The sequence below is a fragment of the Desmodus rotundus genome, chromosome 3 (genome assembly GCF_022682495.2).
Source record: "Desmodus rotundus isolate HL8 chromosome 3, HLdesRot8A.1, whole genome shotgun sequence".
NCBI lineage: Eukaryota > Metazoa > Chordata > Mammalia > Chiroptera > Phyllostomidae > Desmodus > Desmodus rotundus.
In genome coordinates, this window is record NC_071389.1 from 7499205 (window position 1) to 7514585 (window position 15381).

A 15381-nucleotide genomic window follows, 5' to 3' on the forward strand; every position below is an offset into this window, starting at 1 on the left:
CGTTGTTCGAGGTTTTGATTTTACTTTAGAAATGGAACGTCTTTCGGTGACTCCCACTAGATCCTTAGATCCCTTAAATCGGACACTAAAATGGTCCTACCCAGAACACGACTAAAATATATCTTTCTAAGTTTTTGTTGGCTACAGGCTTATTGTTGAAAGCAGCCACAGCGTTTTACGACTCAGCGATTCTCTTAAGACACTATCGTGTCATTTTGACCAGTTGTACGTCCAAGTATTGGGAACATTTAGGCCTTGACATTTTTTCCGCACGTTAGGAAATTAAGACTGAGGAGGAAGTGAGACACCCAGTCACGTGTTCTTTGTAGTAGGCTCTGTTTTTGACACCGCAGGGCGCTGCCGGTCCTTCTCTAGAAGCTTCCTCGCAGACGCCGAGGGGCCCCGCGGCGATGACCACAGCTGAGCCCCTCATTTCGGGCTGTGACATCTGAGCTTGCACGGCCAGGTGGGACGAACGTTTGCTCACAGCTTGTGGACTTCCAGCCTCTTTCTTACATGTTTTTTGATGTGATGTGAAAAGTTAATACATTTGAAGTGCCAGGCACATCATAATAACGCCCAATAAAGGTTCGCTTTTGTTAATTTGAAAAGTTGGCATATTCGGAGTTTGTTTCTTTTTTATAGACAGCTCCTAAAACATCACCGTTTCAATTTGTAATGATGTGTTAGTTTTGCATGTGCAAAACATTGCAGAAGGTTCTCACTGCAGAAAACAGAGACAAGCACAGAGGAGGGGGAGAAACCAGGCGTAGCCTTCCTTCCCTGCCCCTCAGCAGACACTGGGGGCTTTGCCTCCCTTGGGTGCTGCGCATTTCTTCTGTAAACTTACCCACGGATGTGCGTTTCTGTGTCACGCAGGGTCGTGTCATACTGTCTGCACTGCTTGTAACCGGTCTTCCTGCGAGACCTCGTGAAGCATATCCGTGCCGTTCAGACTTCTCCTGTATGATTTTAGTGGCTGCGTGATACATGAATGAGCCATGATTTACTTATCAGTTCCATATTGATTAGTAAGGGTTCTGTAGCCTGAGATCTTCTTTTCATTAAGATTTGTTTAAAAAGGCTTTTCTGTTGTGAATTTTAAATTTCTGTAACCTTCCAGAGATGTGAAAACGTACATTCTGTTCTTTAGCCCCCGAAGGTGTATTTTCCCTGCCCGTGCGGTTAGTTTCAGCCCTTCCCTTCTCCCCAAGCTGGGTGTGCGCAGTGACACGCGGAGATCTGCACGCACGCTCTTTTGATCATTCTTTGACGTTAGATGCTTTATTTATTCATGGGACTGTTTCTTGAAGCTGCCGATCTCTTTTCAAGTTCCAGATCTGATTTACAAACCTTTTAAGTCCTGTTAAATCATAGACTTTCCAGGATGGAAAGCACCTTAGGGTTATTTTCTATTTTCGTCTCTTCGATTTACTTTTCACGCTATTTTTAATGCTTACTCAGGGGAAAAATAAAAAACCCCAAACTTGGCTGTCACTAGAAAATGCCGTAGTGGGGAGTGAAGAGGGACAGTAGGGGAAAGTTGTCAAACTTACAGGGCGATCCAGGGGGTTTCCAGATGATGGGGCCATTACCCGACAGTCGTCACCACCGATAGTGCCCACGTGCATGCAGCGCTGGGTGGGTTGCCTGGTGCCCCTCCGCTGCGCTGTCCCCCCTCCCAGCATTTGGTTAGAGGTCTGGGCTGGTGTTCTGGCCCCTTTTGAAGTTAGAAGCTTATAGTTAGAGCCATAAAAATCATCTTTGCGGAGCGACTGCAAGCTGAGGACTCCACTGCTGAGAGCAGTGCTGAGGTCCCATGAAAGCGGGGTTTCTTAACTTGGGCACCTTGCGTGTAGTTCTGTGGTGGGCGCTGTCCTGTGCCCTGTGTCCTGTTCCATGTCCTGTGCATTGTAGGGTGTTTAGCTGCACCCCTGGCCCCTGATCCCGAGATGCTAGCAACACGCCCCCTGAGTCAGGACAACTGATAAAGTCTCCAGACATTGCTAGAGATGCCCCTGGGGGGCAGAGTCACCCCAGTTCTCAGCTGCTGCAGTAAAGGAAAGCCCATCTAACTGGATGGTAGGCGCAGCTTATGGGAAACTCAGAATTGGCGGCATGGCTGACAGGAGGTCCACCTGGAAGACAGGGAAAGGACGAGTGGCCTGTGCAGTTCCCTCCTGTGTTTGGTTTTGTGACCGACTGGAATGGTCACTGTCAGCGGTTCTGCTTTGGTGTCCTTCTGTTGCGAGGGAGGAAGCCATGGGAGGTACCTGGGAGACTATGACACAGGCTCAGCCTCCCCGCGATGTCAATTAAGTCGTTAGGAAGTTGAAGGGCGCTTGCAAAGAGTCGCTGCTGGGTGGATGACGCAAGCTGGCGATCTAGTATACAGAACAGCACAGAAGCAGCTGTCTTCTTCTCAGAAAATGGGACTTACTGGAGCACCTCCTTGAGGATCGATGGTAGGAACCAAACTAGTTGTTCTAATAAAATCTCTTTCTCTCTCCTTTTCATCCAGTTCACAGGTGCCGGAGATGAAGGGTTTGTCCTGCGGAGACGAGGTTTACGTAGGAAGTGCGTGTGTAACGCCAGCTCACTACTTTATGTTGTGAAGGTTGCGAACAGGCGTCCGTGGTGCAGCTTCCCTGGGTGGAAAGAGTGTCATTGTCCCATCTTCATCTGTAAACCTTAAGCGTATGGATGGTGTAGATTGAGTTTGCACGTGGTGTGAGCACTCTTCACTTTCGTTAGAACTTAACGATAAACAGAACATAATGAGAGAGATGTACGTCGTAGGACTGTCTGCCGGGGGGTGGCTTCCTGGAGTACAGAGGACCTGCGTGGTTTCACCGGAATGAACGCGTGTGTCATGTCAGTGTTCTTTCTTAAAGAGAGTGAGTGCCTTCTGTTCCCCACCCCCACCTCCCCGAGGCGTGAGAGTTATTGTGCGCAGTTCATCTGGTTCATTTGGAGTGAAATACGCTCATAATGTTTTTCTCGGTACTGTGTAGTATTTATTCTCAGAGTCTTGGTTCATGTCATGCCTGTCCTGTGTTTTCATTTACTGGTCCTTCGGAACACACTCTGAAGGAGGTCTCACAGAGTAGCTTACATGTTTGCCAGCCATTTTGGTGAAGAGAGTGTTTTGTAGCTCTGCGATAAATCATGATAGGCTTGGCTTTGAAAGAGCTAAATTACTTCTTGGCACAGCTTGCCTGCAGCGTGTAAAGCTAAGTGCGACTGTTAGTTTGATTACTGTGGGCCGCCTGTCTGGAAGTCGGTGAAACCTACAGATTTCATAGGTGCTTCTGAGTAGGTCCCCCGAGACGACACTGATTTCTGGTGGGGAAGTTCTGTGGTGTTTCCAACTAATTTAATGATGCCAAAGAAATTTAAAGAGAGTTTTGAGATTCACTGAACACTAAACAACATAAGTCAGTATGAATCCCGTACATTTCCCAAGACCTTATGAAGACGATATAAATTAGGCATCATCTGGAGCATAAAAATGACATTCTAAATGTTTCGCACTCTGTGAGGCCTATTTTAGGGACTTTGCCATAATTTTGAAAGACCTACTTTGAAAGTCCATCGGAAAGTAGGAGTTTTTAAAAGGAGGGCTGTTGGGATGAATGTAGATTCTTAATGGTGGGGCTCTGGTGCCACCTGTTAGAGACCACTGAGCAGGGCTGGTCACCTGTTCCGGGAGGTAAACCCTGTGCCAGCACCGGCTCCCGGCGCCTGCGCCAAGCTGGACCTTGGGGGGAGGGAGTGAACTGCCACAGAGGGAGCCCCGAGCGACCCTTGTTTCTCCCGGTGGCAGGGGCAGGCCAGCCGTCCTCTGGCCGCTTTCTCTTTGTGAAGTGGGGACAGGATCATTTCTTTCACTGGGACGTTTTGAGATGAATAGGTGAAGAGAATGCAGGCAGTTTGAGACACTTTAGGTTTTTCAAAAACATTCATAGCTTTTTTTCTGAGGAATTTCCCCTAATACAATAGGTACTGGGGGGTAACATGGCGCAGCAGTCGAGAGAGACCCTTCCAAGTTCTCTCTGAGGCCTTCCGTTCTGGCCTTCCCCGCACCTGCTGAACATGGTGGAGGGCCCTTTTCCCCAGTCCTTTCCACACCGTCCCCAGGCCAGGTCCTCTGCTTCTGCTCTTCTCTCTGGATAATCCTTCCCCCCCCCCGCCCCGTGATCTCCTCTGCCCCGTGTGGGGGAGACTTGTAAATCTCCGCCCCCGGCCTTGAGGGCAGGGCAGTCAGTGCTGGGGCCTTTCCCCCCATTTGAAGGATGCAGCTTTGCGTGTGGATGTCTGGGCTCCCTCACAATCCCTGAAACAGAGCTGGTCACCTTCCACTTCACCCCTACTCCTGGCTGCTCTGCCCTTAAAATACACCCATCGTGCCGTTGGTCCCAGCACACATTGCGGACTCACCTTCACCGTCCTCGCTCACCTGCTGTTGTTCTGGGAGACACATTCTGAGGCTGCCTTCTTCCCACCTGTCCTCCCTCTTCTCTGCGGATTTATTCTTCCTAAACTGGTAGACGTGGTTTGGTTTGTCCCCTCCCCCCACAACCCTCGCAGTCTGATACAGCTCCTGGCTCCCCATTGCCAGTCCCGAGTGGCGGGAGCTGCCCTCCTGATGGGCGGCCCTGAAACCAGGTCTCCCCCGCCCGCGGCCTGCAGGTGTCCCTGGGCTTTGCCTTTGACTCTTCTTCCATCCCTCGCTAAAGGCCGTCTGGGCTTTGGAGTGGGTCGGGAGGGAGGATGGGTGGGGTAATTACTTCTTACATGATGTCCAGGGAACCCTAACCACAGGATCAAGTTTACATTAACCTGGAGCTGCCCCTGCCCCCCTGTCCCCCTGTCCCCCAGACTGTCCCATCCAGTCCATCATTGCTCTGCACCTACTGAGTGTGGTGGGGGGGCAGCTTTCCCCTGTCCCTTCCATTCCCGTTCGCAAAGCCAGGGCCTTCAGCCTCTGCTCTTCTGTCCGGGTACTGCTTCTGGAGTCCCACCAGCTTTCCACAGCCAAAAGTGTGTCTTCATTTTTATCGTAAATGAGGAGACATTTATCTTTACCTTGAAACAAGAACTGCAGATAATTTATTTTGAGGAAACCTACTTCGCTTTAAAAAAAAAAAATAAAACTCATGTATGTGCAAGAGCTTCTTAAACTGTAGAGACATATACCAGCATTGCTATTTTAAAACGTTCTTGAGAACGGAAGTAGTGACGTGTTCAGAGGATAGATTTCAAACCTCATATTTTAAAGTGGGACAGTTGCTCCCTACCAAAATAGGGAATACCTTAATAAGCTGGGGAGAAGACCTAGAGAGTCCCGTGGTGATATGTGCGCCTTAGCAAAGTGTAGTGAATTGTCACTCTATCTGGCATAACTTCCAATTTGGCTTCTGGTCGTTCACTTACGAATTCAGGAAGCCCCTTATCAATTACATGCAACTGTGGAACGTGAGTTTTCTATGTGTGTTTCTGTGTAGGAAACCCCCCAAATGCTCTGAGCAGCCCGTGTAAGTGGCTGTGTTAGTGTTTAGGGAGTCTCTTTGTGATGAGTGCCTAGCGCCAGGCCCCGTGTGCCGTGTCGCTGAAGCTTTTGTCTCTTTTTCCGGAAATTCAGAAGTATTCTGTAGGGTTCCTGAAAATCTCTCAAGTTTGAATGTTTAATCACAAGAGTAACATCCGTATTGGCAACTCCAGTGGAAAACCAGTAAAGGTGTTAACCGAGAATACATTTTATTTTGGGAATTGTGAAATGAAGCATCATGTGGCATCTTGGTTTAGGAATTCTGTTTGGCATTTGAGTGTTAGGAAGGAATCACCTTAGTTTTCTGTAATATCAAACGTTTTTACACATCTGACCTGGGAGAGTGTGGAAAAGTATCGCTTTATAGAACTCCGGTGGCGGCAGTGCCGTCTTGCAGAGTGCGCAGGCGGCAGCTGCTCGGGCACGCTTCTCGGAGGAGGGCTGCGGGTCGCAGTAGCCTCGCTCTGTGGCGCGGCACCGGCAGAGAGCAACTGGCCGGAGAGCCTGCGCGTTTTCCCCACCCACCTTTCCTGTGGGCTTTTCCCATCTGTGTTTCTAGCAATTAGTATTGAAAATAAGGAAGTTAACTTTTAATTCAGGAGTATTTTGGTAGGATGGAGTTACTTCATCCAGGAAAATTGACCATTTTTTTTAGCATCATAGAGAGGAATATCCTACTGTTAGTGAGAGTAATATGTTTTAATTTCTGTAGAGAAACCAGGTAGTGTTAATTGTGGAGTGGGAGGGAATTATTGTAGAAATCCTAAAAAACCTGAACTTTGCGATGTAATAGATTACACATTCAGTACAATATAATGACACAGATGTGTAAAGTTAATCAGAAGAAAAAGGGAGAGCATATGTTAATAGCTCTCCATGACATCAGCCAGGTAAGTGATGAACAGTTAGCAATTGCTATATGTTTGTTCTAAGCTAGCGCTTTATTTATTTTATTTTTCTTTTTTTTTTAAGCTAGCACTTTATTAATGGAGGCTTGGAGCAGTATTTTTGAAAATTTTCCCTTTTATCTTTTTTTCCTCTTTTTTCAAAGTAGATTCTAGGGGAGGAAAATACCCTGAGAGTGCCATTATCTAAATTTAGATTTATGGTACTTTCCTAGCAGATCCACAGGTTTCCTATTTAACATTTTACAATGGTCTGGTTTAACTTACTGCAAACAAAAGCTCTAATCAGGTCGTTTTCTCCATGGAGCTCTGTCACGTTAAAATCGTTCAGAACCTCAGACCCTTTTCCTGTCTGTCGATGTGGAAACTGTGTTGTCTGTATCAGATTCTCCCACCTGGACCAAAGTGCTAAACGGTGCTTCCTTATTTAGATTTGGTTCGGGACACTCGCTCTATGAATTTGGGGGGTCAGGCCCCGGGATACATGCCTTTGGTGCTGGGCCTCGTGGAGGAATCTGATCGCAATGGGAGAGATTACTGGTTTACCTGTGAGTATTCCGTTCTCTGCGTCTCTCACATACTTTGGAGGTAGGGACATTCCCGTGTGTGATACACTCTGTAACACCATTGCCTCGGGTAGAGATCATTCTAGAGGGTGAGAGACATGAGCAACCAGTTTCCAGCAGTGAGTTCACACCCCCTGATTCAGCAACTCCCCAAACATTCGCTGCTCTCCCTCCCTGTCTTCCTCTACACACACACACACACACTCACACACACACTCACACACATACACACCCACCCACATACACACCCACCCACACACACACCACACACGGGGCGTCTTCATTCGGACAGTGATAAGCACAGCGGGTTTGATTTTTTTTTCCGCTTCAGCTTATTTAATGTGGTAATAGAGTTGGCCTTTTAAAAGGGAAGTTGGGAGTATTTTTTTTTTTTTAGCATGAAACTAGATGTTCTAGATGATTATGGTGAAATTGTGTTTGTTACTTTAGAAAAGGAAAATGATTTTCTCATTTAGCAAATTCCTGGGCAGATTCAATATTTATGAATTATGTGCTTTTTTTTTTGCTTAATTCAGTGAATAGGTGCTAAATGTTTTCATATTGATAACCTAGAATTTATAGGTTGTAATTTGGTGATTCCATTCTTCTGTTAGGAATGATGAGTGGTAGTTTTTTATAACAGTACATTATCTACGTTTATAAATTAATAAAAGTTCTTTTTGAGAAATTGGCATAGTTTGGATTCCCCCCCTGCCCCCGACTTTCCCCGTAGATTTTTCTAGACTTTCAGAAGTTTCTGAATTGCGAGAACCTTTGGGTCAGACTAAGTTAAGACCAGTGTTAAAAACTACGAATCTACTCCACTAATAGCTCACTCATCTCTGTGTTTGCCGCTTCATCTTTGTTTAACATGAAAGACCTGCTTGATGTAGCTTTAGAATATTTTGTAGGTCACAATTTTTTTTAAGGAAGAAATTGTTTCCTACATTCTTTATGAAGTGGGCAGTGTAACTTGCTTTTACTTCTTTTTTATAAAACTTCTTGAAGGTAATTTTTTGGTTGTTGACACTATTACAGATGTCCCCCATATTCTCTGCCTTTGGCCCACTCCACCCAGCCCCCCTCCCCCCCAGCCTTCGCCGCACTGCTGGCTGTGTGCAGGGGCTGTGCTTATGTGCATGTATGTTCTTTGGCTGATCTCTTTGGGTCCTCCCCACCCCCTCCCCTTCAACACCTGTCAGCCTGTTCCGTGTAGTCATGCCTCTGGTTTTAGTTTGTCAGTTTATTTTGCCCATTGGATTCCATGTATGAGTAAATCATATGGTACTTGTCTTTCTCTGCCTGGCTTATTTCACTTAGCATAATGTTCTCCAGGTCCATCCATGCTGTTGCAAAGCATAAGAGTTCTTTGGGTTTTTTTTTACAGCTGTGTAGTATTCCATTGTTTAAATGTTGTAGGTCATAAATTTTCCAAGATTCTTTTCACAAAATGTTTTTTTAAAAACTTTTTTTGCATCTAGTCCATGCGACAACCATATTACTTCTCTTATTTTTGTGTATTATTTGTCCATAAGCTATATGTTGTTTTCTGAGTCTTAACATATAAGTAGTTTCTTCTGTGTCCATATTTCAATGTGGAATTCTTTTCTAACTTCAGAAAGTAATTTTAAAGTAACTAATATTAGTGACCTCTAAGTAAATGCCGCAAATTTAATTATTTTACAAATAACCCCAAAAGATCTATATTGATCCAAAAGAATAATTATAAAATGGTATCAGTGACTTATAGGTGAATATGCAAATCAAATCAAATAATTATTTTCCTAATTCTCTGTCCTCTCTCCCAAAGTTACATATTAAAGAACTGTAATTGCTTTTACTTTGCCTTTCATACAGTTTTGTCCTCTTCCAAGTCCCTAGAGGGCAGACAGGACAGTTCAACTTGTGTGTGTTACTGTTACTTTGTGCCTGTCTCTTGTTAATCTGCCCGATCACCGGGGGTGGGTGATTCAGATGTGGCTGGGCTGCAGGGCTGGTCCTGTCTCAGTTTTCTGGCCTCTGGCCCTCCACATCGGGTGACAGCGGCTAACGCAGTTGGTGATGTCGTCCTGACACTTTAAGGGACCAGTATTTGATTAAAGACCGTCATTTCATTATTGCGTTGATACTGGCCATGTATAATCAAATCATCTTTATGAGATTACCAAGTTAAATATTTGTAAGGATGATTTGTCCTAGAATTTGGAATATCTTGAAAAATTAAGTACATGTATATTATTAAAACCTTGAATATGCAGAATTAGAATCAAACTCTTTATTTTTTCTAGGAGTATGTGATGTTAGTAAAGAATAGTTGGTGATAAATAGTTCCATGCTCTGTATTTGTACGGCTGCCTAATGTCCTTTATCTGATAAACATCAATAAGGGGGAATGAAAGGGACGTGTAGAAATATTCAAGAAGGTTTGGTCAGGCATCGAAATACAAAAAAAAAAAAAAGAGAGAGAAAGAAAGAAAGAAACTAAGGCATAAGCCAGGGTCAGAGAAGTCCTAGGAATTTTAAGATTTTCAGTATTTACCTTTTGAAAACCAGCAGAGCTTAATTGTTTTGCATTTAAAAAAATTCAGTGGAATTGTTAAGTTTCAGTGATATGGGTGGACAGATTCCTCTCTGCTTCTCCACTGATAGGATCTCACATTGATAAAACTTCGACCGGGAGGTATCTGTCTTAGTTCAGTGGGTCTGTAAGAACAGGGCTGTTGAAGTCCCCCCGAGCGTAGAAGTTACGTGGGGTTTCAGGACTCTTGTGCGGCGTTATGCGGTGCTGGTGGAATGTCAGGGAAGTTACTTCACTCACTACTTTTAGTCTGCGGTGCAGAGGTTCTCAGCTGGGACAGTATTTGGGGATGTGTGTACCTATTTTTGATTGTCAAAAAAAAATCGTGTGAAGGCACTGCTGGCTTTGATTGCACCAGGGCAGTGCTCACTGGCCTGAAAGGAAGAGACGGTCCCCCAGAAGGGAGAGCTGCCCAGCCCAGAATGCAGTGGCCCTCAGACAAAGTGTCAGTTCTTTTGTTGTAACATCCCTCGTTTTTCGTATCAACTAGTACAAAATGTAACTTAAAAAATATCGTTAGAGAAATCAGTGCTGGATTTGCAATGCTTTTGACCTGAAAGATATTTTAGGTCCATAACTTGACAACGTTGTGAGGAGTCAAGAGGGAGGAAAACAGGAGGGTCTTGTATTAGCCGTCAGGGCTGGAAGTGCTTGACAGGGGGCCAAGCTTGCAGGTATTGGTGAGTTCAAAAAAAAAAAAAGTTAAGATCTTTCTTTTCTCTAGAAAGAAATGATGAGTACATTTCTGTTTGGACAAAGAGGGAACAGATAGTATAGAAAGTCAGAGATTATCGGTCATGTGACAATCTGAATTATTGTAAATATTTTTATTAAGAAAAAGTTGAGGTTCATTGAAATAACAAATAAAAGAATAAAATGTTTTAAGTACAGTTGGCCCTTTGTATTCGCATATTCTGCATCTGCAGACTCAGCCAACCAAGGATTGAAAATATTCAGGGAAAATAAGTTAGGTTGTTGCTAATGCGTACTGTGGAGTGTGGAGCTGGGCCTGTGATGAGTATTTACAGACTTTTTTCCTTGTCGTTATTCCCTAAACAGTACAGTGGAACAGCTATTTACATAGCATTTGCCTTGTATTAGGTATGGGTAATCTAGAAAGGAGTTAAATTATATGGGAGGGTGTGCGCAGGTTGGGTGCAAACACACCATTTGATTTAAGGAGCTGGAGCATCTGAGGGTTTGGGTGTCTGTGGGGCGGTGGGGGCCGGGTCCTGGAACCAGTCCCCCGAGATTCTGAGGGATGACTGCCCTTGAATATTTTAGTTACGTGGTTTTAGATGTCAGGGTATCTCCGCTGCATGGATTATGCCTGTGAGCTAGCGACTGCCAAAGGGGAGGAAAGGAAGGGAGAAATGTGTTTTAAAAAAACGAATGAAAAGCACATGAAAAGGAGGCAGCATCTCAGAAAACGCTAGTTCTGTGCTTCTGTGTGCTGAGGATAAAACCCTGGTGTGACCCTTGACTTCCCCCCTTTCCTACCTAGCACCTCATCTGGCATCCAGTTGTGGGCAGTTTTTCAAAACATGTCACATCTCTTCTAGGACCTGGGTGAAGCCACCATCACATTCTTGCCGAGATTGGGGCTTAGCCTCCTAACAGGTCTGCTTGCCTCCACCCTACTCCCTTACAGTCTCTTTTCAATATTACTTTGTATTAAGTTTCAGTTGTGCAGCATAGAGGTTAGCCAGTCATACACCCTATAAAGTGTCCCCGGCTTTTCAGGCTCCCACCTGGCACAGTACGTAGTTACTACCACGCTGTTGGCCGTCTTTCCTGTGCTGTTCTTCACGTCCCCGTGACTGTTCTGTAACTGCCAGTCTGTAGCGCTTAGTCTCTTTAAATCTAAGTCGCATTAGTCACTCCTGCCCCCGTGGGCCTCTGGACGGGAGAGCCGTAGCCTCCTGGAGAACAGGGCTGTCTTTGCAGCGCTGCAGCTCCTCACCAGGGGTCTTTCACTGAAACACGGGCATTTTACTGCGGGATTTTTTGTTCTGTTCCTCAAAGAGAAAACACTTGCGGCCAATGTCAGTAAATCCACCTCTAAAACTTAGTGAGAAGGCGAGCGAAACCCTGACCTGTTACTCGCTCTGAGGGTCCTGCGATGTCACAAGATTTCTGCTAGGGGAACCTTGGAGCAGTCAGTAGGCATTTGTGGTAGAGGGGGTCAGGCGGGCACACCTCCCAGGCCACTAATCTCGTCACTCTTGGACACCCAGTTATACGTTTGCAACTTGATAACAATCTTCAGTATCATAGAAAAGGATCAGTTACATTCAGTATAGGTTGTGTGTTCAAGAAGCACATGTGTATGAGAAAGGAATGGGCGTCATGGGTTAACCTCCAGTTATCTGAAATTGTACTCACCGAGCATTTACTACGAGTTTGTGTTGGTTTGGCTGTCCTGAGCTGTGTAACAGGATGCGAGTTAGGGAATACATGCCCTGTGCCAAGGACGAATCAAAGCCAGTTCAGAAGACCAGGCCCCAAGTTAAAGATAGCGCCTTTGACTGTTCCAGCTGATCGGGTGAGTGTGGTTAAGTAGCTCTAGGAAAAAACCTGAAACTGACCCGACCTGACTGACAGATGGGGGAGGGGGGGAGGAATGGCAGCGCCACTGTTCGTGGTAGTGGGTAGGCGGTGTTCTCTTCCAGCGTGAGGCCTGCCACTGAGTTACGTGTTCCTTGGTTTGTTAACAGTCAGAACATAAAGTTCCAAGGTGAGCAGCATCTCGGGGTTCTAGGAAGGAGAAATTATAAGGAAGTTCATGCAGAAATAGAATTATGGGTAATGGTGTATGTGTACATGCTCAAAACCTTTACAGTGGAGCTCTGACCCGTGTGGCTCTGTGGGTTGGGCACTGTCCCACAAACCGAAAGGTTGCTGGTTCGATTCCTGGTCAGGGCACGTGCCTGGGTTGCGGGCCAGGTCCCCAGTTGGGGGGTGTGCCAGAGGCAGCCGATCCATGTTTCTCTCGCATATTGATGCTTCTCTCCCTCTCTCTAAAAATAAGTAAAATCTTTAAAAAAAGAGAAGACTACTACAGTGGAAGTGCTACTTAAGGTGGCGTGATTTTCATTTATAATGAAAGCCTTCGCTTGATTCCTAGGGTGTATGTTGCAGAGATGACCATCTTCACAGATCATTATTTAGAAACAAGTATGTCGTATGCATTTGTAAGAAACGACTTTGTCTCCTTTTTATTTCATATACTATGAATACGTTGTAGAAAAAAATTAAAGGAATAATCGTAGTTCTTTCCAAACAGCTTTTTTTTGAAACATTTGCATTTTACTACAAGATTTTTGTTCTGTTCCTCAAAGAGAACTCCTAATGAAAATGTTGTTGAATCCACCTTTCTACTTCGGGAACTTGAGAACCGGAATAATGTAAAGGGGTCTAATTGTATTTGTATTCAATACAGTGTCGATATAAGTAAGAGAAGGACAATTACATTGCAATTACCCAGCAAGGCTTTGTGCTTCCAGTAACAAAGCTAATGTATTTCTTCTTCGGAATGATGCAATTCCAAAGCAAAAATTTGATGTCATTCTAACGAGTCTGCTTTCATTTGCAGAGTACAATGTATCCCTGGTAAAGATTAGCAAGAAATATGTTTCATTGCAGATAATAAATCTATGAAGTAAGCTCGCAGCATAGGTGGGAGTTGATCTGACATGGAGGTGCTTTATGAATAGCCCTTTGAGCAAACCCTGTAGTTCTGTGTGTGGTATTAAGTCACTGTCAATTTGTAGGCAGGTACATATTACAATTGTCTGTTTTTCTTTTTAGGGCTCATGTAATCAAAGAAGTTTTTGTTGTGTGTATCTTTTCAGAACACAACAGGAATTGAAAATGAATCAGGTGAGTTTAAATGTAAGAATTTATACAAATACATTACCTAGCTGTTAGAATAGTTCTTGATTTTTAAAAGATGATAACACACATTAATTTCCTCCCAGATTTTCCTTTCTGTTCTTAAAGCCGTTAACGAAGTCATTGCTCCTTAGTTTGCATTTGTGTGGAGTGCGCGTTTGGGGGCCTGGGTTGGCATCCCTGCAGAGCCCTGGGCAGAGGGCTCATTCATTCTCAGGGACCTTAGTTCAGACTTTCGTGGGGGGTTTTTGTTTTTTTTTTTTACCTCTCTCCTGCCACTCTGGTGTTAATTTTTTGTTTTGTTTTGAAGCTTACTAAGTTTTCATTTTTAATACTTTTTATTTTGTAAACCCCCATTGGTCGAAAGGAGAAGATATAAAGATTTTTCTTTTAGAGACCAAAACTGATCAAATGGGAAACTTTAAGCTGTTCTGTCCTTGAAAAACCTGTTCCTGGAATAGAAACAAGAGGGCAGATATTGAAATGTAAGATGCGCTGTATGTGCTTCTCCTTACAGGGGGGTGTGGGGTTACCTGAAGATTAAACGATTCTGCCGTGGACATTTCTGTGGCCTCAAGGGCATTCTTTCTGATAAGTAGAACCAGTGGATTTAATATATTCCAAAGTAGGATTCTTATTTTCTGGTCTTAATATTATTCACTTGCAGTTACAGAAATTTATGGGTGTCAGAAACATTTTTTTAAAGAACCATTCTTTTTTGAAATCTTTATAACCACATTAAAAAAAATATGAAGGGCAAAACTTAAAAATGTGAAGTCTGTAATTTTTAGTGCTTAGCTTAAAACTACCAGACTTGAAAATATTTTGTATCCCTCATCAACTGAAACTTTGGACACCTTTTTATCATTTACAGGTGCCTCTAACTGAGATCACAAGTCCAATTTTATTAGGTGGCCAAGTTTAATAAATTCAGTCCTGTGTTGCATTGAGAGATGTGAAATTTTTGGAATGGATTCTTTGATTTCTTTTCATTACTTTCTTTATCAAAATATGTTTATTTTAATACAAAGGACCATACGTCATAAAAAATGAATCTGGTGAACATATGGGGCACACGGTTTCTATTATTTTAAAACTTGGAGGTTTACTGACATGCTTTTGAAGACAAATTATTTTTGAAATGGTAAAATGGGGGAGGGAAGAGAACAGAGTGGATTTTCACAGGCGTTGCCCATCGTGGCTTTGTGCATGTGCGTGTCACAGATTTCGTGTGTTTTCCCACATTAAGACTGGTTCTTCACGTGGACCTTGTCACCCAGAGGGCCTTGCTTTTCTAATGGCCTGGGAGCTGTTGCTAGAGGGGTCTGGAGTTTGGATTGGAGCGATCGTGAGTGTCTCCAAAGTGGAGTTGAAACACATCGCCGTTTTTGCTGCTTTGCTCTTCAGGTCATTCGTATCAGTGGCTACAGCTTCAATCTTAGGCTTAATAATGCTTCAATTCTTACATCTTATTTGGCTAGTAGTGTTTTATTTCTACTCTTTTATTTCTTTGACACTTCACACTTTTGCTTTAATATCTCATTTATATCAAATGAACTTGAGTTTAAAGAAAGTCCACATGCCATTCAAAAGAGTTGTAATCATTTCATTTTTTGGCTCTTACAATTTCATTTTGCTTTTGACAAGTTTTAATGTCAGATCTGCGAGGACTGCCTTTGATGCCAATGTCGAGTGTCAGTGGGAAAGTGTCCTCATGCTTCCGATGGTTAGCACATTGCTGATTTGAGTGCAGCTTAAATGGTCTGGTAGTAATGCAACTTTTATTTGTATTATAAAAAGTGTCTGCCTTTTCTGAGTGAAATTTTCAGCATCTTTAGTTATATTTTCATTATTTGAGGAATATTAGTTACATGATTTTAGTCCTGA

The 15381-nt window shown here is 43.9% G+C and overlaps 1 protein-coding gene across 6 annotated transcripts in view; it reads left to right on the forward strand.

The window, feature by feature from the left end:
* PRDM2 (PR/SET domain 2) overlaps nucleotides 1–15381 on the forward strand; it is a 119863-nt gene that overhangs the window by 5432 nt on the left and 99050 nt on the right. For 5 of the 6 annotated variants that reach the window (XM_053919911.1, XM_045190534.2, XM_053919912.1 and 2 more), the window contains one exon: nucleotides 13411–13482. The exons of the other annotated variant lie outside the window; for it this stretch is intronic. In XM_053919911.1, coding sequence (XP_053775886.1) covers nucleotides 13474–13482 — 9 coding nt within the window. In that variant the 5' untranslated portion in view covers nucleotides 13411–13473. Of the gene's footprint in view, nucleotides 1–13410; nucleotides 13483–15381 lie in introns of those variants that run through there. 6 annotated transcript variants of the gene reach the window in all.